At 35.4% G+C, this 17,317-nt stretch overlaps 4 protein-coding genes and 1 long non-coding RNA gene across 10 annotated transcripts in view; 3 read left to right on the plus strand and 2 right to left on the minus strand.

The window, feature by feature from the left end:
• The window catches only part of LOC107028251 (probable aquaporin PIP-type pTOM75), a 6,233-nt gene extending 5,270 nt beyond the window's left edge, over positions 1-963 (plus strand). The window contains exon 4 of the mRNA XM_027918837.1: positions 688-963. Coding sequence (XP_027774638.1) covers positions 688-780 — 93 coding nt within the window. The 3' untranslated portion in view covers positions 781-963. The remainder of the gene's footprint in view (positions 1-687) is intronic.
• The window catches only part of LOC107028249 (short-chain dehydrogenase TIC 32, chloroplastic-like), a 4,825-nt gene extending 1,230 nt beyond the window's left edge, over positions 1-3,595 (plus strand). Inside the window, exons 3-9 of the mRNA XM_015229287.2 lie at positions 967-1,038; positions 1,212-1,291; positions 1,990-2,143; positions 2,287-2,365; positions 2,635-2,719; positions 3,105-3,151; positions 3,225-3,595. Coding sequence (XP_015084773.1) covers positions 967-1,038; positions 1,212-1,291; positions 1,990-2,143; positions 2,287-2,365; positions 2,635-2,719; positions 3,105-3,151; positions 3,225-3,389 — 682 coding nt within the window. The 3' untranslated portion in view covers positions 3,390-3,595. The remainder of the gene's footprint in view (positions 1-966; positions 1,039-1,211; positions 1,292-1,989; positions 2,144-2,286; positions 2,366-2,634; positions 2,720-3,104; positions 3,152-3,224) is intronic.
• On the plus strand, positions 19-672 carry LOC114078270. Its single transcript, XR_003579851.1, has 2 exons — positions 19-270; positions 382-672. It is a non-coding gene; the product is annotated as an uncharacterized LOC114078270 (long non-coding RNA).
• Positions 3,596-3,806: 211 nt separating the features above from the next.
• On the minus strand, positions 3,807-12,806 carry LOC107028248 (mitogen-activated protein kinase kinase kinase YODA). Of its 6 annotated transcripts, XR_003579847.1 has the most exons (16): positions 12,691-12,806; positions 11,962-12,067; positions 11,757-11,829; positions 11,261-11,410; positions 10,007-10,750; positions 9,105-9,839; positions 8,626-8,713; positions 8,402-8,464; positions 7,980-8,140; positions 7,782-7,857; positions 7,168-7,227; positions 6,974-7,081; positions 6,706-6,888; positions 5,688-5,782; positions 4,264-4,920; positions 3,807-4,182 (listed from the first exon to the last, which is right to left on the minus strand). XR_003579847.1 is itself a non-coding variant. In XM_015229285.2 (14 exons), the coding sequence occupies exons 4-14, from the start codon at positions 10,555-10,557 to the stop codon at positions 4,419-4,421; spliced, it is 2,622 nt and encodes an 873-aa protein (XP_015084771.1). In that variant the 5' UTR covers positions 10,558-10,750; positions 11,261-11,410; positions 11,962-12,067; positions 12,691-12,806; the 3' UTR covers positions 3,807-4,418. The 6 variants fall into 6 exon arrangements, 1 of the variants encoding a protein (XP_015084771.1); XR_001457808.2 differs by lacking the exon at positions 11,757-11,829; XR_003579848.1 differs by lacking the exons at positions 11,757-11,829; positions 11,962-12,067 and having other exon boundaries at positions 12,691-12,801.
• A 1,358-nt stretch (positions 12,807-14,164) lies between these two features.
• LOC107028839 (cytochrome P450 86A22) lies at positions 14,165-16,710 on the minus strand. The gene is made up of 2 exons (XM_015230059.2): positions 16,566-16,710; positions 14,165-16,032 (listed from the first exon to the last, which is right to left on the minus strand). The coding sequence occupies exon 2, from the start codon at positions 16,024-16,026 to the stop codon at positions 14,362-14,364; it is 1,665 nt and encodes a 554-aa protein (XP_015085545.1). The 5' UTR covers positions 16,027-16,032; positions 16,566-16,710; the 3' UTR covers positions 14,165-14,361.
• Between the last annotated feature and the right edge of the window lie 607 nt (positions 16,711-17,317).

The following is a 17,317-nucleotide window of genomic DNA, read 5'->3' on the forward strand; positions in this document are numbered from 1 at the left end:
AAAAAAAATTATGTTTAGTAACCCTTTCTCCCAATTTTTTCACTGAGTTGTTTGTAATTTTTTGGGGGTGGGGGTTATTTATTCCTGTTTATAATTATTTATAGATATTATGGACAAAATATTTTTGACCAAAATACACTAAAAATATGAGTTTTTGGGAAGTTTCATACTATTAATTATTAGTTGTTAGTACTTTTTTCTAGCTGATATATCATAATTCATGGTGTAAGTATTAAAATACATCTAGTTGAATAGATGGCGATAGTTCAGGTAGGAAAAGGGAACGANAATTAGTTGTTAGTACTTTTTTCTAGCTGATATATCATAATTCATAGTGTAAGTATTAAAATACATCTAGTTGAATAGATGGCGATAGTTCAGGTAGGAAAAGGGAACGATTGATATTTGGCCTTTTGATGTGTTTAGTTGATACATGGATGGTGAATGAGTAAGAGTTGGGAATGTGAAACTCGCGAAAAAGTGATGAAATGTTTTTACTTGAAATTCTCATGTCCATGTTGATTAAATTACCAGGAGCGTCTAGTGGTATTGGTGCAGAAACAACGCGTGTTCTTGCAATGCGAGGTGCGCATGTAGTAATGGCAGTTCGTAATGTTAAAAGTGGCGAAGAAGTTAAGGATAGTATTCTTAAAGAGATTCCTCATGCCAAAATTGATGTAATGGAGATGGATCTTCTGGGTTGGACCAATGGTTGGAGCTACTCTTGCTGCTATTTACCACCAAATAATTATCAGAGCTATGCCATTCCACAGGTCTTAAGTTATCTGTCTTTAAACAATGGGATTCTCAAAGACTCAAAAGTGTACTTTTGTCTTCTTTTTTTGGGGGTTGAATGTTCAAGTTTCTCCTTCAATGTATTTGTAATGTGGATCTATTCCTTCTGTTAAGATGTTCTATTATGTGTGTAAATTATCAGGTTATGATAATGTGATGTACCTTATCAANCGGTTCTATGGAATCCGTTAGGAAGTTTGCATCGGAATATAACTCTACTGGTTATCCTCTGAACATTCTGATGTAAGAAAACATTTCCTTTTAACTGTTTCACGAGTTCAATACAGAGTCGTAATTAGATTTTTGCATTCATCTTTGGTTCATTGGTATTGCTCGGAACGAATGTCCTGTTTACTCTGCCCTCCGCGTCAATGAGTGAATATTAAGATACTAAATGAATTTTTTATTTTTTGAAGCAACAATGCAGGGGTTATGGCTCCACCGTTCATGCTTTCTCAAGACAATATTGAATTACAGTTTGCTACTAATCATTTAGGTAAACGAGGTTATTTTTTGTGTTTGTTTAAGATATCGTAGTTATGGGAGAGTGTTCACATCCTTCATCAAGAATTTTCACCACACTTGGCCATTCTTTGACATTGTAGAATACAAGGACTCCCCTTTCTTGGAATTTGGCATTTTATAACTTTGTTTTGCTATTACTCTATGGAAACAGTATAATGTTACAGAGGTATATTTGCTTGTAGAAGATCTTTACATCAATCTTTACTAGTTTCTGTATTAGAGTCGACTGTTTTCTTTTCTTTTTTTCTTAACAAATATGTTTTTCCTTTTATCCGCTGTAACTTGCCCATTGGTTTTCAAGAAGCCATAAGTTGGACTTGCAAACTGTGTGATCTAGATGTTATGTTGTAATCTATGTTGCACGGAGTCTCCTAAAATGCTGCCGCACCTGTGTCATATCCTCCAAAAATATACAACTTTTGGAAGATCCGGCTCATAGCAGGCAGGATTTATGAAGATTCTGAGCAACATAGGTTGAAATAGATGGTTGTATCTTAAATCCTCGTTTGATGTCAGAACTGAAGTGCAACTACAAGTACCAAGTCAGCTAAGTCTGATCTCGACAGTTGTCTGTGTTTTCCTCTATTGAGATTGTTCTGCTCTAATAGGACGGTTTCAGATTGAAGTATCATTTCACCAAATATAAGAAGACTAGTAATGTTTTTGCAGGTCATTTTCTCTTGACAAATCTTTTGCTACAGAACCTGAAAAATACAGCTGAAGCGAGCCATAAAGAAGGAAGGATTGTCAACGTTTCATCATTGGGACATCGATTTACATACCGTGAAGGGATCCGTTTCGACAAAATCAATGACAAAGATAGGTACTTCATGGTTGCCATCTTCATATACTTGCTCTTCAATTTATATCTCAGTTTTTATATTTACACATTATATTCAGGATCTGGCAGTAGATGCTTTCTTTGCATAAGATGCTTTACAAGAATGTTTATTTGTGTATTTCCAGTTATACGGCAATTCTTGCTTATGGACAGTCAAAGCTTGCTAATATCTTACACGCTAACGAACTTGCAAGGCATTTCAAGGTACACTATTATCTTTAATCTCTTAAATCTTATGTCCCTGACCAATGTTCTTCTCATTTAGTGACAATCTCGAAGTTGAATTACTGTTTAATTTACGAGGAATGTACGTCTCTACAGTTTACTTTCCACCGTTATACACAAGTTTTGTTTTTCAGATCATCATCTCGGTAATGAAGTGTAGGAACTAAAGGAATTCTCTTCAAAGAAGCGTTGCATCTTTGAAACTACCTAAGCATATGATCTAACAATGCTTGTCTCACCTTTCACAGGAAGAAGGAGCGGAGATAACTGCTAATTCACTTCACCCGGGATCAATTACTACCAATCTTCTCCGTCACCAAAGTTTGGTTGAAGGTAAAAATTTAAAATCTTCCACCAGAGTGGTTCTTATCGTTGTAATGACATCTCATGAAATTTGTTTCCTTCAATGAGCTTTAAGTTTTTTATCCCAAGATTAGATTTCCTTGAACTACCCTTTATAGGTATATGAAATGAAACAAGAAATGAACATTCTTTCACGAACGTTCATTGTATTGATTGATGAAGGATTTAGTACGTTAAAAACTTCGTTTTGGATATTAAAATCCTTCTAGGGTGCCATACACTATAACCGCGAGTAGTTACACCATGCAGGGCATATACAAAGTTTAGAGCCTCAACATGATATGTGTTCTTTGAAGTCCTATGATCTTGGCAAATTTCATGTTTGTTAATTTTTTATATTTTGGACCTTTTGCAGGCTTAGTTAACTGGATCGGCAAATACTTTATTAAAAACATTCCACAGGTGAGTAACTTCGGTACAAATATAAGATCGATAACTGTTAGTTTCCTCATGTATATTTCTTTGTTGATTCTAGGGAGCAGCAACTACATGCTATGTAGCTTTGCATCCTCAGGTGAAGGGTATAACCGGTGAATACTTCTCGGACAGCAATATATCTGCATCAACTTCTCAGGGTACAGATGCAGAATTGGCAAAGAAACTCTGGGATTTCAGCTTGAATTTGACAAAACCTCAGTAAAAACAATGTCAATTGTTGCTTTATCCCAGTATGTGATCATCGCGCAAACTCTTTTTTCTTTTCAAATACTTTCCTTGTAATGCACATCTCGACTGGTTTTTGGCTGGACAAATCTTGCTGGCTTGAAAACTTGAATTTCAATGATAATGGTGACATGTATTGTTGGTAATAAGCCTCATCAATATACTTGTACATGTCTGCACTTATTGTAGCTTCAAATTTGATTCCATCATGATCTTGTGGAATTAATTGATGATACATTTTGTACCTTGCTTAAAAAACCAGAAGGGATTCCATTTTTGATTGTATCCCCTTGTTTGAACATCTGGTATGGCTGAGTTCTAACAAACTATTTACGCAACTTCATGAAACGAAAGGGATGTAAATAGCCAGCATTAGTCATACATGCTTCTCCAATTTACACAGAATAAAAGTTGGAACTCACATTCAACTTCAAAGTTTGGAACATGGTTGAAGATTTTGGATTAAAGCTGGTTTTCAAGGATCCATAATACAAGATAGATACAAAAGGCTCAAAACAGTATATGAGAGAGCTTTACAATGAACAGTTACCAAAGAAACAATATCTCAACCAAGCCTGAGATTCCCCGTCTAATCTTTGAACCTGTTAGTCCTATGAAGTCCAGGCTTGTATAGCTGTGTGACCATTTTCTCGTCTCTCCTAGTATTTCAACTCGAAGAAGAAAAGATCTTATATGCAATGAGGATCCCAAAAGAAAGAGGATTCAAAGCACTGCTGCACGAGGCTCCTAGCGTGGTGATTGCTGGAGAACTAAAATAAAGTACTAGTCAAAAATATCGGGGGTGATGTGGAAACCATATACAAAAACTGTTACAGGTAGAAGTAACTTACGATAGCAACTGGGAACGAATAAATTGGGATACTGAGAGAGCCTTCTCCTTTCATCAGCTTCAACACTTTTATTCAGTGAACTACAGTCATTTTGGTATGGTTACTGTACAGTTGTTCCATGAGATATCATTCTTTTTCAGGTGACTTTTACAAAGTTAGACCCCATTATCCCAACTAAAAACTGGAGAGCCTGGGTTCAGGTCAAACGATGGGCTCAATTTTACTTGGTCCCTTAAAAGCTGCTGAGCAACCCTATTAGCTAATACTGACTGTCCCTGATATGGTTGTCCATTAACACCACTTTGAGCATGGCCCCCAAAATTTTCTCCAAAAAAACCATTGCCATATGGAGGTGTTTCTCGAAACATGTCAGACTTCAGACCGTGACTAGTGTAAGCATCAGGGCAAAAACAACTTTGGGCCTTTGGTGATGTTCCCATGTCTTCTGATGAAGAAGTTGTTGGCATAATTGGGTTAGATAGTGGAATAGCACCACCACCACCGCTAAGAGGTGTTGATGAACCAGATACAGCACGGGGGCTTGATATGGTAGAGGGGGACAATCTTCCACTCATATGTTTAGGTGATTGTGAATGGTAAACAGGGCTCTCTATCCCAACTGGAGAAACTGGGCAAGATCTTGGAACAGGTACGTCGCTGCAAAAACAAATTGAATAAGAACATACTGCTTTTTTTTTTATTCAAGGAATTAGTGCTTATGCGCAGAGCTGAACAATATTGCCATAAATTACACTATTTGACTACCTTGAGAATCTTTTTTGTTATACACCATTTAATTAACTGCAGCTTTAAAAAGTCAAATGCATGGAAATTACAGTGGGGAGTGCATATTTTTGGGCACAAACCACTTCATAGGCTGGTGGACTTTCACCAATTAATTTAATTCTTGTACAGATCTATGGTGTCAAATTAGAGTTGACAAGTTCACCATTTTTGTGCTTGTGATAAAGTAATCTGAATTACTATTTACTTGGTATCTAGAATGTTTAAAATGGATACACTGCAGAAGATTGTTATAGTTTCAGTTCTCAAAACCGTCCGACTTATGATCATGTCTTTTTCCTAGTGAATAGAATAAGTCATCCGTGTAAAGTTTGACACCAGGATTTAAAACAAAATATACCATATGATAGTTCCTTCTGGAAAAAGGGAATAAAAAGTACACTAATTTGTACCAGTTGTACAAGTAATTGCATACCAGCATATAAGGAACACTGGAGCCTTTTATTGGCAATAGGAATTTTCATTTATACAGCTTCTAGAACTAAGGTGGAAAACATGTTTTAGTACTCGGATATTTTGTACTGATAATTATGGCAAAAATCTGGCTTCTTCAATAATAGCAAGATGGACCAAGATCAGATTACAGGTAACTATTGTGTGTGAGAGAGAAATGAACTAACCTAAATCCAGGAAAAAAAATTGAACCTCTAGGCTCATGATGCACTGCAACTTCTTCTGAGCGCACACATGGTGGATCTTTTAAATGTCCAATGCCCTGAAATATCAAAACATGAAGTAAACCGTGAAAAACTCAAGCAATGATCAGCAGAGAACATATGCTAAATTTAAATCATGGCATCCAGTAAGCAGAACATTCCTGAGTCCTAAAGATGGCAGATAATGTCACTGGTCCATCAATATTATGAAGAGTTCTCCAGACAGAGTAACAAGTTTGAGGAAAAAGATGTGTAATGCTGAAGGAGAGATTACCAGAGAGGTTTCACATAACTACATTTACGAGAAATAAAAATCTACTATTCCCCGACAAGATCTTAACAAACCAACTCACCAGGCGACTAATAAATGTTCATTTGCAAGCGTTAGCTGCTATGGGACCCTCAAAAGTTGACCATCCTTCTGAATTTTATTTTGCACATTTTGTCTGTTTTTATAGCTTACTATCTTCACTCAGTAGAAATATTCTGATATGGAGAACTGTCCATGTCATTTCAGAATGCACAGTTCCTGTAAAGCCTTTGATTGCAAAAGCTATCTACTTTTCTTGGATACAAATGTAGTAAAGTTGATCGTAATACCTTCAGTAATTTCTAATACAGGTATTATAATTTGTTAGTCAGCTGCACAGCAACTCTAGAAAAAATAAATATCAAACGAGGGAATGTTCAAGAAGAAATGATAAGGTGACTCAGAATCCCTAACGGAAAAGTAATCAATGCACACAAACCAAAATCGTAGAATCAGGTAATCAATGCACACAAACCAAAATCGTAGAATCAGGCAATGCAAGTGATACTTTGAGTTCCCTTAATCCAGACCAAACTTGTGGAATTACACTGGGTATGAGACTTTCAGTTGCCTAAAATGGGCATCATTGCAAGATGAGCAAACTAAGAAAACATACAATGATATCACAGCAAGTATCAATGGATGCATTGTTTCTACAGGTTCAGGACTTACAATGAATCTTTCCATTGGAGCAGTACTTTTGACAAAGGGATGTTTCAAGAGCTGAGAAGCTGTTGGACGGTGGAGTGGATTGCGTTGTAGACATTGCCGCACAAAATCCTTGCCCTCATCTGACAGGTGATAGGGAATTGCTGGAACTTCCTTGCTGTTTCCAATCTTAAAAATAGCAGCGACCTATGAGAAAACCAATAGGAATTAGAAGCACGAAGAAAATACAGAAACTGCACACTTTTGGACCATCATAAACATATTAACTAACCCCTTCATACTGACTCCAAGGTGGTTTTGTCGTTGCCATCTCCAAAACCGTGCATCCAAGGCTCCATATATCTACCGCAAGATTGCAACCATTTGAATTTTTAATAACCTGATGAATAAACATAATACAATGAATTAGATGAAACATAGAGACGGCATCAATAGGATAAGAACTTGACTTATAGTAATTCAAACCTCAGGTGCCATCCAGTAAGGACTTCCCTTGAAAGACAAAGGACAGTATTGACCAGTTATCTGCAAATTGTAACAGCGTAAGCTAAATAAGACCAGCACAGAATTATGAAAAAACAAACATTTTCTCCCACACACCACAGTTGATACTCTATAAACTCAGACTTGCTGGAAGATTTTCTCCCACACACCATAGGTCCTCCTATTCAAAAAATAGAGGCATCTGAACTGCCTTTGTTTTGGTTTGCCCCATACTTATCATAGAAGAGTTCACTATCCAACAATAACTTCATAGCTGAAAAAGGGGTTCTCAATAAATCACATATGGGTTGTGTGGAGAGCAAGAAATGGGAGAGCTTCAAAAGGGATAGAGATGAATTTTGAACAGCTGAGATGTAACCTCTTATCCCTTATTGCCTTCTGGCACACCCATGAGATCCCTGTAGGTATAGATGAATGTGTGTTGTTTATAGAAAACCATAATTTTTCTTAGGTTTTCTATTTTTTTGGTACACTTCTCGTATACAGGCATTTTTTCCCCAGACAGCAATATCAATAAAAAGAAACCACGGATGCAGAAAGTACAGTCAAGAGCCTGCAGCACAAAGAGATCATACATGTTTTGCCATCCCAAAGTCTGCCAATTTAACGCGGCCATTTGGGTCAACCAGTATATTTGCTCCTTTAATATCTCTGAACAAAATTTGAATTTACATGTCAGTCATAAGACATATTTACATAGAGGTTCTAAGAAAATCAATGCTGAAAAAGAACATGTATATTGCACACAACTACTTTTTCAACAATACACCTACCTGTGCACTGTGTTTTTAGCATGCAAATATGCAAGTCCAGACAGAATTTGTTGAGTGTAACTTTGAATTGCTAGCTCACCCAACTGACCGTATTCTTGAAGAATTTTATAGATCGAACCACCTGAAACATACTCAAGGTATATGTATAGCTTGTCATCTACCTGTAGATGGAACCGAGCAAGCATTAATGCAATCTATATCATTATTTAAAGGGATAAGGAGATTAAGGGAAACATGTAACGTAAATCTTTTTTTTACAAGGAAGCAAACTGTAATATATTAAAAAAAAAGTAATGATTTGATATCTTGAGAATACTTTGGTGCTCATTAGACTTAATCTAATCGACTTGGAATTTAATGAGAACTTCTAATGATTAATTATCACAAGGTGATATCAGCAGTAACAACTTTAAGAAACTTACCGTTTCAGAGCCATAATACTGCACAATATTTGGATGGCCTAACCGACTTAGCAGAGATATTTCCTGACAAATGTTGTTCAGTTATGGTTTCGTGAAGTTAAAGAAAGTCAACAAGAGAAACAAAATGATAATTATTGAAATACTAGTAAAAGCAATATCAGCATAAATAATCATCATTCTTTTCTCTTTTGCCTCATTTGAGGAGCAAATTAGAGTTAACTCACTTGTCCAAGCTGCTGTGCACTTTCTCTTGACTTTGGGTCGTCTGAAAAAAGTGTTACTTCCTTCATTGCACACATTTCACCGCTTTCACTGCAGATTGTTATCAAATTTGAATTAAAATTAGTGTCGTGTTTTGAAAAAGAGAATAAATTTACAAGAAGAATTCCATCACTTTGGTTCTTGGAGCCTGTTTGGATCGACTTATTAAGTATTTTCAAGCTAAAATAGCTTTTTAAGCACTTTAATAGTGTTTAGGTAAAACAACAAAAAAGTACTTTTAAGACAAAAAGACAAAAATAAGTAAAAAGCTCTAAGCCTATCCAAACCGGCTCTTGTACCTCCATAAAATCTTCATTCAAGTAATCTAAAGTTAAAGCATGTGCATAAAGCTTAAGAAAAAACATAATATGAGTATTAAACCCCATTGAAGGCAAACATTACAAGAATAATGGAAAAGTATTGATCTGTACCAGCTACTGACCTGTTAAAACCAAGGTACACATGTCCAAATGTGCCTCTACCAATCAGACGTCCTTTCTTCCAACGTGGCCCAGGGCTTGGAGGATTACCTGTTCTACCAGGACTTCGTGGAATTGCAGGAGTCATTGAACATGACAAAGAAAAAGTAGAAGAATGAGGGATTGATATGGGAGGAAGAGGCAGACGATGACTTTGCTGTTTTCCATTATCAAGTGAAGCTGTGGAAGACTCAGCCAACGTTGGTCCAGCTCGAGGATGCAAGGGAGTTACAGCACCACTATGTATCCTAGAGCCAGGACCAGGACTAGTCATTCTAGGGCTAGGTACAGGTGAACACTCAGGACTACACCTGCTGTGAGGCCAAAAGGGCTGCGCTAACATATCACCTCCAATTGAATTGTGCCCAGAGTTTTGGCCAGAACCTGGACTAGAGCAGTTCCCTGATCCTAAGAAGGTTATCTCTCCATGTGGCTTCCCTAGCCAGAAACCAGAGTTCATGACCGTTTCATGCCCAAATACCCTCATGGGACTTCTTGAAGGACTTGACATCGAGCTGTCAGGAGCACTGTAGGAAGCGCCATGATGAGGAATCTGTAAGCCTGGTACATGAGAGCTTAAAAGCCTCTGTCTAGGAGATGTAGGGATCGCCTGATTGTCTGACAAAAGAGTAGCTGACTTCAGCATCTCTCCTGAGCTTGCATTGGATGCAATAGGAGATTGAACCTTCTGCTTCAAACTGTAGAAATTGAATTTATTTGTTAGAAATGCTCAAAAGAGATACTTTTTGATGAAGAATTTTTTTTTTTTTTTTGATAAAGAAGTCAAAAGAGATACTTTTAAGTTTTAAGCACAGCTGTATATCAAATTCGAGATGGAACAGCAATTGTTACAGTTTGTGCTTACCTGGAAGGACTATTCAAGGCAGTTCTGCTCCCGTTTTCATAATCAGATGTTTGGGGACTTAGAAGCCGTGAGTCAGTAAGATCATCACTGTCACTGGAGCTGTCACAAGAAACAGAAGCAGTTGGTAAGTCCCTGTCAACGCCTGCAGCAGCTGGTCCATGTGGATGCCTGGGCATGGGAAGAGGCAAAGTCAATGATGGCTCGGAGACTTCACCGGTCACTAATATTATGGATGCACTGTTATCAGAGTCGACAAGATGTACATTAGAAGAGTGGCCCTCAGGAAGGGGAAGTGGTTGAGAAGAAGTCCTATCAGCAAAGACCTGACTGCGTGAATCTGGCGTAGATGGTGATGGTGACCTTGAAACCCTTGATTGAGAACCCTTCACTGAATTTGTATCTTTACGTCGTCTTCGAGATGATCCAGATTTACCACTTGATTTTTCCGTGGTGAAAATCTTCAGTTTCCGATTTATTATGTCAATGAAACTCTCCTTAGTGGATTTCCTCCTAACATCCTTAGATGAAGACTTCCCCCACCATGAACGCATTGCTATATAAAATTAGCGTGAGCAAGAACAGTCAGCTGTTGCATGTACCAAACTTTTAGCTGGATACAGCCAGCTAAATGATTAAACTCTGTGAGGAATCCCTTTGGATGCTCATTTTTCGCATAGAAGTGCTCAAATTGGCTACTTCAGCCGTCAAAGAGCATCAAGGATCATTTCTAACCACTGCATGCACCTACAACCATTAAATAACTTAAGAGATTTTTGATAAAGTAATAAACTGTATTCATGAAAGGAAAAACACACCCGTATACAAGTAGTGTACAAAATTTGTAGAGATTAGAACTTCTAAACTTTAGACAGTTCAAATAACATAGATTATCTCTACAGCCATGTGCAGGAGATTATGGACTAACCAACAGCACCCTTCAGCTACTAATGTCTTTGCAAGCACGAATAGAAAACCACAAAAAGTATTCCGCATATTAATAATTATCAAATAAATATTCAGCAAGCTAATAATTTCAGCACAACAGTTTCACCCAATTTTTCAGTTCTAGCAAATTCAAAAAAGCAACAGAAATTGGTGATTCATCCCTTGAAAGGGAAAAGGTCTAAGAAAACCAGAAACCTTTTAAATTTTAGTTAGCTCTTCGGAAGATTAGAACAGAAGACTCAACTTATAGCTCCAACAACAATCATAATCTACTTTAAAAGTATAATTCTAAAAGAAGAATCATCTTACAAAGGCTTAAAAGTCAGTCTTGACTCCTTGTGGCGCAGCAGATCAAAGAAAATTACCATCACACCAGACAACTCAGATAGCAGATGCATTCTCTTAAGCTTTCCGAGAATAAATCAGTAGGCAATCTCTTTGTTACCTAGAGTGTATAGGCTGCTCATAGAAACAAGTATTACATGTATCAGATTTTGTTACTAACAAATTTACTTAGAGAAAAAGGATAGGAATATGATGCTACCAGTGTTCATAATAGATAATCTGAATATATTTCGCTACAGTTCCTAGTGGATATGCTTGAATGTGCTAACAGAAGCTGTTATACAGAAGAGGTTTCTAAGCACAATGAACAACTCAAAATACATGTTTGTGTGTGTGTGCGCATATGTACACGCCATTAGGCACACAATCACAGCAATTGACTTCTCTAAATTATACAGTAACTTTTTGTAAATCAAAAGTCCCCACAAACAGAATTCTTTACTTCCTTTTTTTGACAAACCTGAAGCTGAAATTAGACTAGCAGAAAACAAAATTTCCCAAATTTTACGGATCATAATTTTCCCGAGTTCTACCTGTGGAAGCAATCAAAGTTCAACTCTGATCACGTAACAAGAAAGGATAAACTCAACTAAAACCTTAACCACCAACTAACTGCAAATAATATACAAAACATGCAACTTATACCTAAAACTGAGCTGACTTACCAACAGTAGAAACGCTAATTTACTTAACGGGTTAGCAGGAAAGTGATCGAGCAGCACACCACAACGAAAGAGGAAACAAAAGAGTCAAAAGCCCTAACTTTAAGACCTGCAAAAACCAAACTTGACTGAATTTCACCAGTGGAAGCAATCAAAATCAATTATTGATCAACAAAGAAGAAAATAAAATAGCTGAAATGAAACCTTCACATCTACTCCTTGCCTAATATAACTCAAATCATTTGAATACATTACTGTAATTGGTACATTAACAATGAAATATGTCAAACCCCTAGTTTAAATACTTGCAAAGCTCAAAAATTCATTGTTGATTCATAAACAGTTGATTTTTTTTAAAAAAAGCTCAAAGATGAAATCTTAAATACCCACTAATATCAAATCAAAACGCAATTATGTGATCTAAATCACTTTAATTAGTACGTTACAGTAAAGTAAACTAAAATCTGAGCTAAATTACGTAATAAATCAAAACCCTAAATTCTTAAACTTCAAAATTTTCCCAAATTCAAACAGGGGAAACAATCAAAATCTGTTCTTCATCCATAAATACTAAATTAAAGCTCAAATAGAACCTTAAACATCCCATAACAAAAAACAGAATTATACTCATAAATCACTATAATCAGTACGTTACAGAGAAAAACACATAATCTCAGTTGACTTTTGCAAAATGTCAAAGCTCCAGTAATTTACGGGTCAGGAAGAAAGTACCTCGACTACCATACCGGAAGACCGGACCCGAAAAAATATGGACCTTACGGTGGCGCCGGTTGCCGGAGAAAATGAAAAGATTTTGAAGTGAGAGAAGAAGAGAGTGTGCATGGAGAGAAAAAGACTATACGTGTTGAGTAGTAAATGACATATATACCCTTGATGTCAGATTTATAAAGTCAACTGTATTGACTTTATTTTTTTCCATTCTAAAATGTCTTTTGACTTTTCTTAATAGGAAAATAATTAAAAAAACTTACCATATATATTATCAAACTTATTTCTCAGTATAATCAAAATATATTAAATTTATATTAAGTGATTACATAAGTTTTATTTATGATTTGTGTAAGTAAAAAAATTTACTTTTGTTTTTCGTAAAGTTAAAATTACTTTTATCGTCTATGATTGGTATAATTTGTATTAATTTTTTCGCTAATTATAAGTTATTTCTTACTATTATTTTCATTTTTTTAGTTAGAACTTTAGATGGTTGTTGAAAATAATTAAATAAATAGTGAGAAAGTCTAATTTATATTGTTGCATTTAAAGCCGTAAATGTTGTTGTGAATATGAAAGCTACATTTACTAAAGAAATGTAGGGTATATTATGTCCTGTGGACATGAATTATTATGAAATAAATTGATTTTTTAAAATAAAATCTACCACAACAAAAAAAAAGCATTTATTTTTCAAATTAAATTGTAAGAAAAATCGTAATTGCTATTCTTTTGAGTGCGTACGGAATAAATTTACTATTGTATAATTGCTCACAAATTACATAAAAAATGTATTCATCATTTAATAAAAACGGGTGCGATCGCTTTAATTGAGAAAACGTTGACACAATCAATTTCTAATTTTTTTTATAGAATACCACCTGTTGTATCGATTCTTCCACCCTAACTAGTTAAAAAGAAAGATTTCAAATCCACAAAAATATTTTCTTAGTGGCAAATTATTGATTTACTAAAACAATTATCAATATTGGCAAAAAATTCTCTATTATTTTAGACCTTTTATTTAAACTTTTCGAATAGTTGTACTAACATGGTATATATATTAATACTGATTCCCCATTTTATAATATAAATAACATATTTCATCAAAAATATTAATAACTGATTTTACGACTCATATTCCTTATAGATCAAACTATGAACGGACACTTCAATTTGTTCTACAAGACACTATTGCAAATCTTTTACTAGCCTCATAACGTACTACTATAGGTATAATTAACAAATAGCCATCATTTCTGAAATTTAAAACTCCATAACAGTGGCTATATTATAAAGACAAGATCAAAAAGTGGATAGGGAATGTTTTTTTCCATATTATTAATTATTGTACAGAATCATAAAATCACAAGTACTATATTTTATTTCACAAAATTGAAGTACATTATATCTATATATAATAATAATAATGTATTGACATAGGCAAATGAAAGGGTGATAAAGGAAAACAAAAAAAGGTTAAAAATGTAATCTAATTTTGGGAAAAAAGAAGTTATATATCAGGTCTACTGTTTAAATAAAGCCTGGTAGACATTATTTGTCTTATAGCCACATTTCATATGATCTAGTAGTTATGAAAATAACCTTTTTTACTATATATATATAGTTATTTTTTACTATATGATTTTCACTTGCAAGATTTATAAATCTTCAAGCTGCAATTCCATTTACTGCAGTGGCTCCTGGTTGATTAATACCATTATTAATCATATGTTCTCCACCACAAGAATGGTCAATTTTGCAAAATTTCTCAATTTTGGCCAGAATTGGAGTCAAGTCTCTAGGGTTAACATTCATAACTAGACCATATTTCATGAACAATGTCAATGACATTTTTTGCTCCACCTTGTGGCCCGGTACCACCGCGAGGCGGTGGCGGAGCAACACTGCTGCTGCTATTGATTTCATTTGCAAATATGCCAAGTCTTTGCCTAGACAAATTCTTGGTCCAGCATTGAATGCCACGAATCTGAATGCATCTTGAACTTGGTACTTGTTACCGTCTTTTGACATCCAGCGTTCTGGCTTGAATTCTAAGCAATCTTCTCCCCAGATGAATTTCATTCGACCGGTGGAGTATATGGAATATGTGATATTTGAACCTGATGGCACGAATGTGCCATCAGGTAAATAGTCATCAGAAATGACATGTTTTGAGTCCTCTGGCACCGATGGGTAAAGTCTTAGGGTTTCAGATAATGTTGCCTTGAGGTATGCCAATTGGTCAACTTCTTCAAACACTAGGGGCTCTTCCAACCACTTTGATGTGTCGTTGCCACGTGTCTCCACTAGGACTGTGCACAGCTCGATGAGTATTTTCTCCTCCACTCTCGGGTTCAAACTGACAAGCCAAAAGAACCAGCTCAACGCGACAGATGATGTGTCACGTCCAGCTAGGATGAAATTAAGTGCCACGTGTTGGAGGAATTTGTCGGAATATGATTCTTTTTTCTTCATGAACCTAGAGAGCAAGTCATCATGTTGGGGCCCACCGTTTTGATGATTCATTAGCTCGAGCTTACGTGTATTGATGATATCGGTCATGTAATTGTCCAATTGTTTCAAGCTACGGCTCAAGCTCACCTCAACTCCAAGTCCTAGCATTTTCTTCAACTTCCAGACGAACTCAGGTATAATGAACCGATGCAACGTGGCTTCAGTGGCTCGATCAAATGACGTGGCAAAATTATTCTCAGGTAACCCTGGAGAGAGCGTCTCAGGATCCTTACCAAAAGTCAAACCACAAATGTTATCAAATGTGAGCCTCAGGAGAAGATCCTGAAGTTCAACCGGCTTGCCCTGAACCTGAGCCATTTCAAGAATCGGGCAAAACCTATTCTTAATAGCTCGGTTCACCCACCGACCCATAGCTTGCCTCAAGGTCCGCGTGGTGAATTCTAGCGCAGCAGTCTTGCGCTGGAATAGCCACGTGTCACCATCTGAATTAAAGATACCCTCACCTAACAAATCATGAAACACAGCTTGCCAAGTAGGACCCTTAGGGTAATTGTCAAATCTAACCTTCAAAATATGTTCTAAATTTTTTGGATCGCACGTGACCGTCACGAGACCTTGTTTCCGGGCTAAAAAGGGAATTGCACATATGCATGTTTGGTATGTACCGGTGCAGACCCGAAGATTTTCGGCGATCCATTCATGCATCCGGTTACCATTTTCTAGCAGGCCGGGTAAACTTCCAACAATGGGCCAAATTTTTGGGCCTTTGGGCCCTTTCATGGATTTTGTGATGGACTTGAACCAAAGTAAATAGGCCACTACAATTGCTACAATCATCATACCCGTTGATATATCCATTTTGCCCTACAAAATTAATTAATTAATTAATTAACTATAAAAAAAATATATAAAAAATACCTTTAGATGCAAATTTTGTGAAAAAAATGGTTCTTTTTTAAAAAAATTATAGTTAAAATTTCACTTTTAAAAGTAGTTTTTCTCCGAATAAATTTAGCCCGCAGAATTAACGAAGACATAATTTAATTAGTAACCTCAAAAAAGACCATTTTTTCACAAATGATATTAGACGATGTAACTAAGTAAGTAAATAAATATTATCTCAACAACATTTATATTTAATCTAACGAAATACTATGGGATGGAATGGGGTAAGGAAGTAGAGGTTTGGCCTTTCGGGGTTAGGGACATTATTCATTAAGACAATCAATTTCGAATGTCACTTATATATAAAACTTATTTTCCTTACTTCTGTCAGAAAATAATATTTCGACGAATCTAAAAAATCATACCAAACACACCATCGATGTTTAATTTAATTTCAAGAACATTTCCAAACTAAAATAAAATAAAAAATCATATAACAAGAAATTTCATACCTTAAAAGAATGGTTGTGTTAATACTTGGAGATTTAACAAAATCAATAAAAAGATAACTATTTTTTCAAAAGGAAAAAAAAAATGTGAAGTGAGAGAAAAGAGAGGAGTTGTGTGTGACAGAGAAGAAAAAGAAAATAAAGTGATTTATAGAAGTTAAGTGGAAGAGGATATAATAAATGTAGGGGCCTCATTCTTGTTGGGAAAAAAATAAAATAACTCAAACAATACATATAGTATAAACATATCACAGTATATATATATATGCATGATACATGTAAAACTAAGGATCATGATAGAGTGATAAACAGAGTTGAACGTAAAACTTTTTAAAAATGAATACATGTAATAAATGAGAATTAATATGTATTATTCCTTTTTAAGTAAATAACTCAATATTTTAATTAAATTAAGTTTATATTTCGAAAAATCGATATCAATAAATAATATTATTATGAATTTTTAAAAGTGTTAAAGGATCAAAATCATACATGAACTGTCTTCGTATTTTTGAGTTTCAACCTGAATTACTGAAAGTGTTAGTTTTCTGCTTGAACTATATATCACTCACTCAATATAGTTAGCGAAACATCTAATTTTGCAGAAAGACCATGAATTCGTTTTGTTATTATAATTGTTATTGTATCATAGGTCTAACAAATCTGTTTTGATGACGATAAATACGTATTCATCCTTTATAAGAGATTCTTCTATTTCATTCATGAAGTTATTATTATCTTTGTTTGTGATCGAG

This window comes from Solanum pennellii, chromosome 8, assembly GCF_001406875.1.
Source record: "Solanum pennellii chromosome 8, SPENNV200".
Lineage (NCBI taxonomy): Eukaryota > Viridiplantae > Streptophyta > Magnoliopsida > Solanales > Solanaceae > Solanum > Solanum pennellii.